The following is a 13,724-nucleotide window of genomic DNA, read 5'->3' as shown; positions in this document are numbered from 1 at the left end:
AACTATTGAAAAACCCTTTGGTATAGTATTTAGACTCTTGTCATAGAGTCTGGGAGTGTTTCTTTTTTTTTTCTCATTTGAGACTGTATGTTCATATTGCTGCCTTGCACTTTGTGCTAATTATCCACTATGTTTTAACGTGTTTTTTCCCCCCACTGGCATACAAAAGGCTTCTGCTGTATATAACCACCTAACTCTACTAAGTAGTGACACTGTAGAGGTGTTGCATTTGGAGTAATGCTGTTGGTTGAGTTTCAACCACCTAATTTTTATTTCTACCTAGAAGAAAGCTTTTTGTTTACGGCACTCTTGGCATGTGTTTGGCTTGAGCTACTTGAAGGGAGAGCAATCTATTGAAGCACAAAATTTGGAACCTCTTTTTCACTACCTAATAAAGAGCCTTCAGTGTTTTTAAGGAAGAAATATTAGTAATTAATTCATCTGAATAATGCTGAAAAACAGTGAAGTTGTATCTATCTTATTCAGTAAGGAAGGTTAAAGGAACTTTTTATATCATTCTGTCATGGCAATACATACCCTAACATTTTTCCTTTTTCTATTTCATCCATTTGTAAAACAAGCTGTGAGCATTTTCAGTCTGAGATAATGGCCCAGAGTTCACCTATTCCATTGTTACATTTAAAGTTTATTTAATGCAAAATACATTTTTATGACAGGCTCTACAATTGCTAAATATTGCTGAAATTACACTGAACCTCCAGAGGTGTCTGAATTCATTAGCCTTCTGAAGCCAATCATTTTTCTGTCATTCACTGAACTCTTCCAAAATATTTTTATTCCTTTCACTTAGCAGACTATTCCTGCATCTGAGAGAGTCTGTTCCCAGAAAAGTAGTCTTGTGCTTGAGTCCACCTGTTGATACTGGTTGGCAGTGGGGTGTTAGACCTCCCACAAAGTTTAAATAAAGCAAATATTGATGGAGAAATCAGACGCACAAAATTTAGGCTTCTGTCTAAGTATTTGTGGTTAGAAAAATAAGGGTGCCAGACCTGCAAGCTCCTCCTGGTCAAAGTAATTGCACTCAGATACTAACTGTATTTTTTGGTGTTAGCTTGCCTGCTATCCACATCACATTTCAAATCAAGTCCCTGACCAGGAAAAACAGCAGAGACTGGCAGTTGGTTTAAAAATACATTTTGGTGGTTTGTTTCCTGTGTGGTGCCTTTATTGTTATTCTTGAAGCGGTCCTTTTTGCCCTGCCTCTACCACTCATAGGATCTCATGGGTAGAGGGTAGAATTCCTTAAACTAATAATAGTAGTAAATAATTTTTTTTTTACTGAATAATCAATGTCTTTGAGACAAATGTGTGATTATAGCTGCCTTTTATTTTTACAGTGTGGTTTTACAGTGTCCATAGTAGGTATTTTTCAGATCTTAGATGACCATGCTACCTCAAAACAGGCTTTTTCTTGCTAAGTGTCAAACTGTTCCAGTGCATTTGGTTCTCTTCTTCTCACCAAGCAAATCTTTTTCCTCTTTGTCTTCATCTGGTCATGAGTTTTGCAGAAAAATGGGAGTTGTTTAAGCGTGGGCTTTTTTGTTGTTGTTGGGGTTTTTTGGGCTTTTTTTGTTTGGTTTGGGGTTTTTAGTTGATTGGTTTTGTTTGTTGATTGGTTTTGTTTGTTTATTGGTTTTGTTTTTAAAAGTAACTAACTCGTCCCATTGATCCTAAGGAATATCCTACCCTAAAGGAAATAAGTGCATCAAAACCCCTGTAAATAATATGCATCTATGTAGCTGATCTTCATGGGGTAATGATTCAAATAACCTCTGCCTTTATGGGAAATCAAATAAACCTTGCAGCACTCAATGGTAGACTAATACAAGTGTCTAAATAGGGTTCTACAGACTCCAGGGAAAACTTTGTGGTTTTTTATTTCAAGAATTCGAAGCCTGTATTGATTTCTAGGAGCTACAAGTGCTAAGTTACAATTAACTCCAAGTTACCATGGCCAAGTATGTGTTGGTTTGGTTTTTTTTTTGTGCCTGATCAAAAGCCTGTAGTTTCTTAAACTTGAAAATAAGATTTGGGTTTTGTGGGATCTTGCCCATTTGAATCTCCACAATTTTATTTAACCTTCTGACTTTTATAGTTTCCTGGAAGGCTCTATCTTTTGTGATCATTGTTATGTTTTAGAAGCTGTTGCAATTTTCTTCTCAAAAGTAGTGCAATATTTGGGATAGTTACTTAAGCCTGAAGAAATGACTGCATGTAGCAGTTCCAGAAGAGATCAGTCTCTCTTCTAGTCTTGAAGGGTGCTGTCGCTTTTCCTTGAGATTCTTGAAAAAGCTATGTGCAAGACTTTATCTTGTGATAAATTACTTCTGGGAATGATGCAATTGACACCAAATTCCATGTGCCTCCTGTCTCCTACCTGGGACTGCAGTCCCTGTGAAGATCACAAATAGTGTGATGAAACTTTGGATGGAATTTCCTCCATTATTTAAGAAATATTTCTCCTTGTAAGCAATATCCCATGAAAATTGAACAGTTGGAGTCACTTGAGTTGTAAAGGGCCCTAGGAGTTTTCCTCTAGGAGCTTTCTGTTCTAGAAGCTACGCTGTCACAACCTTCTTCCAAGATAAAGCAACAAAGACCACCTTTGTTATGTTTCTGTTCAGTTTGTGAAAAATATATATAATATTTTAAAGACACACTGTTATTTCTGGATTTCTGGGACTCCTGAACACCTGAATTTTGTACAGGCTGTATTTTAAATGATCTTCAGTCACTCTCTCCAACTGAGTAGGTGTCTGAGACTTCGTAAATGGAAGAAAAGGTACCCAAATCTATACAGTTCTTTGCATCCCAAAAAATGCTGCAGCTGTTGTGGAACTGAGCATTTTAAGGCCTGCTTTTTTACTGAAGACCTTGGTTTCAATTCATTCCCAAGTACTCTTTAAGTCTAAGAGTAGCCAAGTGAAAGCACAGATACAACATTTTCTGTGTGAGTTTTTCAGTGACTCTGCCTGTAGATGTGTAGCTATGAGCCCATAAATTTCAGGCAAGTACTTCCTCACAACCATTCTTGTTTTCACATGACTAAGTTACTGTTTTGGCTTGCTTTTAACTCTCCAATCATCACACCACATAACGGTTGAAGTTAGTAAAAGGTTTCCTTGTGTCATAAGTGAAAGCCACACTTCTAAATTACCTTTTTAATTTTTTTTTGCTTTCGGATGAAAAGCTAGTGTAGAGACTTCACACCAGAGCTTTGTTTGGTGTTTTGTCTGTGAAATCTTGTGTTTCTTTGTGACTGGCTTCACAAAGCTGATGGGGTGAGACTCCTTATTTCTCAGACACAGGTGGAGCAGGAGAGCTGTTAAAGACTCCCTTGTAACCTGGTCTAAGAGCATATTCCTGCAACGTGGGACAGGAACATCAATTCCTCCAAGCCTGGCATGACTCATTGCACAGGTCTGCCCTTACTGGATAAACTCTTTAATTACCAGGCAGTTACACAATGGTGATGAGCCCCATCCCATTTTTCACAAGCCTGTTTTTCAGGTAAGGAAATTTCCCAAACCTCAATATTCATTTTCCATATGCAAAGAGATGTTTAGTTGTCCAAACCCAAGAATAAGTTTCTCACCTGCAGCCTCTAGTGGGCTTTTGAATTGAGATGGCATGTGGGTGGCAGAGCATCCCCCCTTCTATAATTTCCTGTCAGCTGTGTATTTAATTTGAATCCCAATTTTTAATGCTGTTCTCTCCATGTGAAGTAAGTGTGTCTCCTCTCTCCTTCTGAATCATGCTCAAAGCACATGTCATGACAAGGCTGATTCTACTCTAAGATCTGGCTGTGGAAGTTGGAATGGGTCAGGGTTTTTAATGTGTTCTGAAGAGATATGCAGAAGGATATTTAATAAGTACTTGAAATTTGAGTAGCAGGTGAAAGCAAGTTGCTATAGATTGCTGTTAGCATATACCAAATGTATAACTTTGAATGCTCTGTTTAAATATATTCATATTTGAGTGTGATCATGTGGTCAGATGGTGAATCCTATGATTCAGATATGCACATCAATAATACAGCAGTTTTAACACCCATTTAAAAAATGAGTATGTCAGAGAGTTTTCTCTTATTTACTTCTGACAAGTCATTAATATAGCAAATTGGATAAAAGCCCTGAGGCTGGTATTTCTTGCATTTCTAATAAGGAAGCCAAGAATCTTGCCAAGTAGCTCCATGCCCTACCTCTAGTGATAGCTATAGAATTGTCTGTTATAATTAATTTCGACAAAATGGGTTGTGTTATTGTTAAAAGGTACCTGCACCTGTAACTATGACTGCATCCTGATAACCCTTCTATATTGAGCAAAATGGAAGGTGCTTTCCTGAGATGTTACAGACTGAAAACTCTGTTTATATTGTCACATCTGGGACTGTCAGTTTGAATTGAGGGGTTTCTTTTTCAGAATAGTTTGTAATTCAGCCTAAAACTAGCCGGGGTTTTCAATGACAGTATCTTGTGCTTATAAATCTTCTTCATCGGTGTAATTGATTTTGGTTGTGTTACAGACTTTCCCAGCTGCTTTTCATTAGAGCTGTGTGGACAGATCATTTTTTCCCCCTCCTTTTGTTTGACAGCTGAACGGGGAAGGTAGGGGAATGGAATTCCTCTCTGTTTTCCTTCCCCTTGTTTTCCCTTCCCCTTGTTAACTACATGGGGCTTGTGTATGGCCTGAAACAAAACGATTGATCTTGTCAATGGGACACCTTCAATAGAATGCATGGGAAGGAAGTGTAAAAATCACCAGAGGAGGTGAGGAGAACAGTGATCTGTCCACTTCAGCCCTTACCAGCAGTCCTGTGGCCATCAAACATTTCTGGATGGGGGTGGAGGGGCTCCTGTAGGGTAACTGATGAAAGGGCTGCAAGCCCCACAGCTCCTGCTTGCTTGGGTCATGAGCAGAACTTTTGGGAAATACTAACAACGTTTAGCTTGTGAGAAACTACTGCTCACTTCGAAAATTTAAAAAGGTTTATTAAACCTTAACAAAAATGCAACAAAGGACTACAAAAGGAAAAAGCTGCAGCGCTGGGAACTGCCCTCATGCATACCACGTGGCTGGTTCCTCTTCGAGATGGATGCTCAGTCTTTTATACCCCTGGGGTTTGCATCGGCCTGTCCTGGCCCCTCCCAAAGTCTGTCAGTCAGACATTTATCGGTGGAAACTGCTTTCTTGTAACTTGATTGCATCAGGTGTTGCCGTGCCGCACCCCGAGTACCCTGTGCACCCCGCCTTTTTACCTGTCCTAGACAGCCCAGGCTGTCTGCAGCTCACAATCGGGGGGAGGAAGGGAACCATGGACCATGGGGAGAACAGAGGACATCTAAACTACAATAACATCACTAAAGCTTTTCTTAATAGTCATACAATAGTTATCTTTTTATTGTGCTAGTCAATCATCTTATTATCCATCTATAACAAGCTAAACATTTAAAACCCCCCTTTTGTCGCTCCCAAAATACCTTATCACATCAGTTTTGTTGGGAAATTTGTTCTTCATAATTAAATTTGAATTAGCACTACTACCCATGAGTATGGTCTCTTCTGGTACACCCACTTGCAGAGTCAGTTGACTTTACAGTTGCCTGTGCAGGAGGTATTTTTGCTGCCTTTTGGTACCGTGAAATTATCACTACGTCCAGCTCTTCCTTATGGTAACTGTTAGAGTTTCCATATTTCCTCTCTATTGTTTAAAATCACAGTTTAATATAATGAAAAAAAAAGTGCTAGGAATGTGATTTTGTCTCATGCAAATAATTTTAAAATCTTTGTGGTATTTAAATATTTAATACAAATTACGTTTGCAATAAATAGCAGATTTTTGTTTTAATAAAAGTGTAACAATTCTACTGAAATAGCTGCACACGTGGAGCAATACACAAAAGCACTAAGTGAAACGTTTGCGTGATTTATTCTGCGCAGCAGACGGACCCTGGCAGTAGGAGGTGTAATTTGCAGCGCATTAGCCATTAGCCGGTGTCACTGGGTGAGTGGGCGGTGTGAGTCCCTTGTGCGTGTGCAGAGTGTCGCACCGCGCATGTGTCGGAGCCAGGCGCTTCTCCCCTGGGCTGTAGGATGGAAATTTCTGTTGTGAACACTGTGCTGTATTTAAAACTGTGAATCTGCCAGTTTTCAACTAGTTTTCAACTGGGTTACTCTGTCACACGGATAATATCAAGAGTAAATGCCTTTCCCTCCCCCGAATTCTGAATTCCAAAACGGAATCCTAGAGTGTTTGACTTTCCTACCTTTTTCTGGTATGCAGTCCCCCGAGGATGAAGTGTGTCATTTGCGGATACCCAGCCTGTAAACTTAAGAGGAAGCAAAATTGTGCTAATGATTGAGGGGGGTTTTTTTGGTACCCTATGCATGCGCTTGTGTTGTTCAGCAGAGGTTTTCCAAAAGACTGTCAGCTTGATGTATCTTTTTCTGTGTGCGCAATTTCACTTGGGTTGCTTTTAGTTCACTTTTTTCCCTGGAGGCACCTGTCTCCTGCCACATACCCATCAAGACTAATTGCACCATCTGGAAGACTTTTGTGTTGCTGTTACTTGTGCAGGGTATCTCTGGGGAGCTTAATTCAGAATGTGAATGTGACCCCTGAAGCCATGTCAAGTAGCTGCAGTAGTTTCTAGTGTCTAAAGGATGATCACCGGAGGCTTTATTTGTTTCAAGTCTAATGCGGTTTGCTTTAGTGTGGATATGATACATGTCAGTAACACAACATGCTTTGAAAATGGAGTTAAACTTTGACTAGTGGTTGGTAATTCATAGAAAATCCTGTCTAAAATTACATCCAAACCATATGTAACATAGAGGCTGTATGATTAGGTGTAGCCATGATAGACATACTGCTCCTTATTACTTGATTTTTGTGTTCTGTGCTTCCCCCCACCCACAGCTGCACTTTTCATTAACAGTTTTCTGCTAAGAATGTAAGGTATTCATTGCTAGTGGTGTTGGAAACCCCCTGAACAGCCCATAACACTTGCTTTTGCTATTGCTGCAGACTGAGTATTTTCAACACAGGTAATTTTCTTCTATTTCTTACCTGGTCCGAATCAGGTATAAGTGCTTCACTTCTTGTGTCTGTCTAGGCAGTGGTTTATGTAAAGGCCAGTACACCATGTTCCTGTGATGAACACTTTTTATGTCTACTTATGTAATGTCCTGTCGCTTGACAAGCTGTAGAGCACTGGACATGAAAAAACAAAGTGTTCAGAGTATCACTGTAATTTGCTATTTTATTAAAGCGTTATTCATTTCTCACAATATCTCTGCCTTTAGTAATACACTCTGATTTTATCACATACACGTGTGGAAGAAACCAATTTTTTTCCTAAAACACTTTTCCTTAAAAATGATGGAATTTTAAATAGTGTTGAGGAAATATATTTTAATTCAATTGCATCATCTGTATAACTTCTGTGGTTGTGAGTAATGTGGTCAACTGAAGTTCAAGCCAGAGAAGTACTTATATCACCACAAACAATTGTGCATTCTGTGTCCAGGATGCATACACACTATGTATTATTAATTATATGTATTTTCTGTCTTTTTCCTGGGTACCTTAATGTTCATTGTGGCTCTAACTTTGGAAATCTATAGAGTTTTAAGTGTATAACAGCCTTGGCTGCATTCTGTTAACTATATATTGGAGCATAGTAAGAAAGAAAGTATATATTTGGTTGTTTGGTGAGAAAAGAAATATGCAGGTTACAGATTCACAGAATGCTGAAGGCAAGCAGCTGTCCCCCTCCTCCTTAAAATCCTTCACTACCTGTAGCCAGTAAACAAAATAAAGGTGCATGCCACATGACTACAGTGTGTGTGCCCTTGAGCAGTGATCTGAGCAGTGCAATCTTTCATGGGTTTGAGTGGCTGGGAAGTACTGATGGCTGAGCTAAAAAAAAATTCTGCTTTGGGAAGTTATACAGAATCTCCCTTCTACTGCTTTTTATGTTGTTCTGGTCAGGGTTGCTGTGAGCATGGGGTATCCTGAGCTGCCAGGATCACTGGGTACACCTGACTTGTGCATGATGTGAAATGCAAGAGACATGATGCTCCTAGAAAATAATCAAGATTGAATTCAATCCTAAATACTTGTTTTTCTCCGCAGCAGTAGGATTTCATTGTAAGTGTCAGGTAGAGGATTACAGAAGATCAAGATTCATAATTGCAACTTATTTCCCTGCCAACATGAATATTAAAGACATGATGAATGGATGGCAGCCTGAGGTCTAAGTCTTTTTTTCCACTTTGGTTCAACCAGTGAACATGGATTGTGAAACTATGTCTTTTTTTCTTCTTCTGTTTTAGGGGTTTTGTGTACGATAGCCGAAACAATTTACAGATGCGAGGTTTGGTCGTACTGCTTATTTCCAAAGCTGCTGGACCCAGCACAGCAGAGCTCTCTTTTCAGCATGACATGGTCAGTGGAATTTATTCCAGGTATGTATGCTAAGGTATATTTGTTGCATCCTAAGTGGCCTGTTCACCTGTCAAGGAAAATCATACTTACCTAATCACAAAGCTTTGTTCCTCAGGTTTATTGTAAGCTTTCCACAGTGAAAACCATTTCCTACTCTTTGTGTAACTCTTATTGTATCTAATTGTGGGGTTTTGGGCACAACCAAATTGAAAACATTTGGGTCAAGATAGTTAGTTGAAAGTTTACATTAAGAGGTACTCAGAATAAAAAAAACCCAATGCTACAAAAGTTTTTTAAATAGAATATTTTCATTTTGATTTCCTCCAATGTTATTTGGGTACACCCGTATACTAGAAATTTCTGAGTGAGATGCCAGCCTTGTGGGACACCAGTTGGTCTCGCTGAGGACAGAAGTTTTTGTATAGCCTGTTTGGAGGGTGTTTTCTCATGCAGCAGCAGTGTAGAATAAAGTTTTTACCTCCCACGTGTCACAGCAGGTTTACTGAGCCTGCCATTAGGGTTCTTTAGGCTCTCATTCAGATATTTCAGCTTCATTGAGTTCCTAAATATTTTGTAAGCTTTTAAACTAAATTTCTTAATCTAATAACATCAGTAATGAAAATCATTGGTTGCTCTCCTTTGTATATTTGATAATGAACTATTCCATTGAAGCAAGTCATGAGATCTGTTGAAAAATTGTAAACTTTGAATTTTTTAAAAACCTTTTGAAAAATTGTGTATTGCTTGGTGGAGGAAACAAGACTGTTGTATTTTTTATTAATTGTGTTTCTGTAATACACTAAAGGAAGATGCACAAGCTTAGTGACATGTTTGTGTCCTGTTTTGTTTCAAAATGCAGAGGTAGTATCATAGAACTGGAAAGACCAAACAGATAAAAATTTTAAAATCTATTTAGTATCTTAAAATAGCTGAGAAGGAAAATATATATGAATTAATACAGCCAGAAATAAGTAAGAAAAAGGACAAGGGTTTAAAGCAGACTTGTTATGGAAAGCTGTGTTGTCCTTTTGGCTGTTTAATTCCATTCTTATTTTGTTTCATCCGTAATGTCCCCTTAGGGTTGTAAAATTTTTATATTTATATGCAAATGATGCAGTATGAAAGCATAATTTTAGTTAGTTAATTATGGCACATGAGGTATTTTAGTTTGTTTTGTAAATGATTAAAAAAGTTTACCTTAAGTATGCCTCATAAAAGAAGAGAAAAAGCATTTTTTTGATAACTAAGTTCTTGAGTATGGTGATTTTGACCATGGAGGTAAAGTTTGAGGATTTAAAGCTGCCGTTGGGAAGGTGACTAGTGGAAGTATTCATTAAGGAGCAAATAAGGCCTTGAATTAATAATGAGCCATTTGGTGTAAATGGACATCATTGGAATGATGCCAGTTCAACCAGCTGAAAATCTAGCCTAATAATCTAAGTTTGAGCAAGTCAATAGCCATTATCATATCTAGTTCAGAGTTACAAAGGTACGCCAAAAACAAAGCAGTTTTGAATACACCCACACAGGTTCACTTAAGGTTCATTACTGTCTGCAAAAGTGATGACTGTGGAGTTGTTAATTTGAATGGATTTTCAATGACACTTTAAGTCCTGCAGCATGGTGTAAATACAAGCAAATATGCCACTGCATTTTTTCATTTTGTGTCATAATGGTCACTTCTTACCCTCTACTGAAGTCGCTGTGGGCTTTGGCTTTGGAGCTCTGTCTTTATTTAAGGTACTTTTCCAACTACACTTATTGAAATGTGAGTCTAATTTCTGATTTCCATTTCTCTATTGTATATAGCTGAGATAATAGGCAGCTCGTAAAGGTTTTTTGTGATATTTTTAACGTGTATTAGAAGCAGTGTTTTACAAACTGCCCTCTCCTGAAGACAAACAAAAGGATGTTGTTTTCCATTAGTGCATTTTTGTCTGCTATCTTGGGTGCAATGTAATTATATATGGTTTGTGTATATTTGACATATATATCAAAGGCAAAATATATCCCTCAGTGATATGAAGTGAAGAAATATGCTTAATCCTTTATTGCTTATATGTCTCCAGCTTTGGATAGTATTTTTTGGAAATAGATTCTCACAGATTTTCAGCTCAGCTGTAATCTATACAGCTCTTTTTGTTGCCATGCCATATAATTACTTCATCTTTATATATAATGTTTTGCTGGAAATATTATTTCTGGCACTGTAATGAGCATCTTCACTGCCTGATACTTACGTGATGTGAACATTATATTGTGGACTATTAGCTGGGATATGGCTGACTTGATTTTAGGATACTTAGTAGTGATTGATTAATTGCATTTCTGAAATCTGAGCATGAGCTAAGTTGTTCCAGTACTTGTCAGCAACTGCACCAGCCCAGTCTTTCTTTTCCCAGTGTTTGTGTTGGAACCAGTTCTTGTTCTGTATTTAAATATTCAGTCCTGCAGCAGATAGCCAGGTTACATCAGTCCTCTGTAACTGGTACTACACTAAATGTACAATCTGTGACCAGGAAGACTGTGCTAACCATTTAACTTGAAAAAACACAAAAAAACCATGGTAGACCTTTTCATCTTGGAATTTGGCACATTCTGCATAGCCTCTTCTCACTATTTCATATTCTTAAATCACAATAAAGCAATACAAAAATTAAAGTTAAAACAGAAAGATACTGAGAGGTGAATTTGGAATAGAAAAAAAAAGATCCTATTTTCTTGTTCTCTAGATATGTCAATTCAAAGGACAATTGACCTAAATGTATAAAAATAGATAATCTAGCTTCCTAGCTGGCGTCTGTTTTTCACTCATACACAATGGAACAAAACCAAAGCCTGCTACCAGAGAACAATCTTTTCCAGAATAATGAGGATTACAATTTAGGTAGTTACAGAAGCAAGACTAGTGTAGTTAAATGGTGCTGCCTCTGGCCAGCATTGCCTTCAGCTTTAGCACTTCATAATTTGCAAGAGTCGTGATCTGCCTGCATTAATCTGGGGCCGTGGGGGTCATTGTGTGCAAGGGTATCATAGTAACTGCTGGTTGCCTTATGAGCCATGCTGAAGATAAGGGAGGAAGTGTTATAAAAGCCTGCCTGGCATGCTTTATGCTGTACAGCCACCTCCCTGTCGTGTTGGCAGCAGCCTGACTTTATTCCTATTGGCGAGGAAAAGAACCTGGCTTTGCTTCCAGCTCAGCACCAGTGATCCCAAAAGAGGATGAAGAGAAGTAGCAGCATGATAAACAGCTCAATTTCAGCTGCTGGACAGATTTCCTAAATTAAAACTTTCTGCTGGTCACTTAGCATTAAAGAAAATATTTCCTTGGCTACAGAAGCATTGCAAATATAAAGATCAATTGTAGTGCTCAGTACAGAGTATGCAAACAGTATCATGTAAGAGTTGATGTCATTGCCTGTGCTCAAGCAAAGCGTGCATCCCATATTCCCTTGAAAGTCCTTAGTCCTGTGCTAAAGAGAAAGCAGAACCCACATTTGGGTTTAGGCAGAATCAAATTAACAATAATTTATCATGCTAATAGTATCAGAGAGTGCCTCAGATGTGAAACAGGAGGCTGGAGCTTCATAAGGGCTTTGAGATCCATTTCCTAACTAGTGATTATACTTGAGTCTGACACTGCATTGCCCTCTCTCAGAGCAAAGCTCACTTGGATAGTGGAGTATGCAGCTTGCTGTTATTTTACTTTGCTGCTGGTAGTGAGGTTTGTCATTGAAACTCCAGGATCATGTAGTTCACTGACAGCTGACAGCTTCATGGTGGAGCTACAATCTCACCGCTGAAGATACCAAGACTGGCTTGGGTCCTCTCTCAAAGTACCCAAAGGGGTATCTTTTTCTGTTCACATCTGGCACTGCCAGACACTACTGTCTGGGGACTGAGGGATCGCCTTGCCTTTATATTGAGTAATGAATGCCTGACATAGCCTCTGTATTGCAGCTTAGAAAGCAAGTGACACCAAAGAACAAACTTAGGCCATCTCTTCAGCCCTCAGCATCCTTGGCTCTAGCACAGCAAGTTATTTTCTTCTCTCTGTTTTGCCTTTTTTCTTTTGTTTTTTTTTCCTTATTAGTGCCAATTTTAAAAATACCCTCTAGTATTGACATCCATTGAGTCAGCTCTGCAGATTTCCTTGGATGCTTGTCAGAGGTCTAAAGCAATCCTTTTTTCAGTCAAATCTGCACCGGCATCCACACTGGTGGATCCTATGGCCATTGACAAGCAAAGACCTTTTAATCAATATGGAATATTGAAATTGGAGTATAGGAAGTACTGTTTCAGTTCTGTACTAAAACCTGACAAATCCAGCAGATTGCTGGATTTGGACTATCGATACTGGACTCTGTCCTTGCACCTTCTTCCTCAGGATGATGCAACTGACCTTTACAGCTCCAGGAATTCATTACTTTGCAAGCTGGACATGCTTTACTACAAGAAGGTACTCACTGGATAAACTTGTCTCTGAATCAGAAGATTCATGCTTGCTGCTACTTGGAAGAGGGGTTGCAATACTGTAGTGACAGGAATCATGAACATAAATACCTTTGCCATAGCGTTTTCATAATTATTTTGGAACAGCATTGATGATGATTCCAATGAAAGCCCAATTTAAGAGTAAGCTGGCAGCAGATGCCAAATCCTTGTTATGGTGGTGCGTCTTTTTCTTGTCATGTTCCAATACTAAGTTGTCCTGAGTACCCTTTTTTGGAGGTGCACACACACACAGGGGTCACAGAGTGATTTTACGTGCTCTTTGTCATTGTGGCCATATCACAGTGCTCTTATTCTAAACTACTCCAAGGAACACGTAAAACTTAAATCCAGATCTTAACCAGAGGATTCATTCACCCTTCAGTTTCTTTTTCTCTGAATATTTCTTTATTACAAAGAAGTCAGAGGGGGGTAGGTGTTTTTCTAAGGACTGTAAGGACAGAGGACATACTGTTCTGTCACTCTGCAGTTCTATCTAGGTTTCTCCCAGCTTCTTGCAAGATATGAAAACAAAGCTTTTGCCTTAATTTCCTTTCCTATATTCCAAAGAGCTTTATGCCATCTGCAAAGAAAGTTTGATCTTCCATTAACCTCCTTTAGGGTTAACCAGATGATGCCGATAGTACATCTAGGTTCACAGGATAATTCAAGTTGGAAGGGATATCAGGAGGTCTGTAGACCCAGCTCCTTCTGAAAGCAGAGTCAGCAATGACATCTAGCTGACTCTAGGTCAGGTCTTTCA

At 38.7% G+C, this 13,724-nt stretch overlaps 1 protein-coding gene across 1 annotated transcript in view; it reads left to right on the top strand.

Annotated features, from left to right (window-relative positions):
• Nucleotides 1-13,724, top strand: part of PDSS2 (decaprenyl diphosphate synthase subunit 2) — a 109,997-nt gene that overhangs the window by 38,026 nt on the left and 58,247 nt on the right. The window contains exon 2 of the mRNA XM_084202862.1: nucleotides 8,359-8,490. Coding sequence (XP_084058988.1) covers nucleotides 8,359-8,490 — 132 coding nt within the window. The remainder of the gene's footprint in view (nucleotides 1-8,358; nucleotides 8,491-13,724) is intronic.

Source organism: Fringilla coelebs (assembly GCF_963513975.1).
Source record: "Fringilla coelebs genome assembly, chromosome: 3".
NCBI classification, from domain to species: Eukaryota; Metazoa; Chordata; class Aves; order Passeriformes; family Fringillidae; genus Fringilla; species Fringilla coelebs.
Note: the sequence above shows the minus strand (reverse complement) of the source record. Positions and strands in the feature narration are given on the sequence as shown.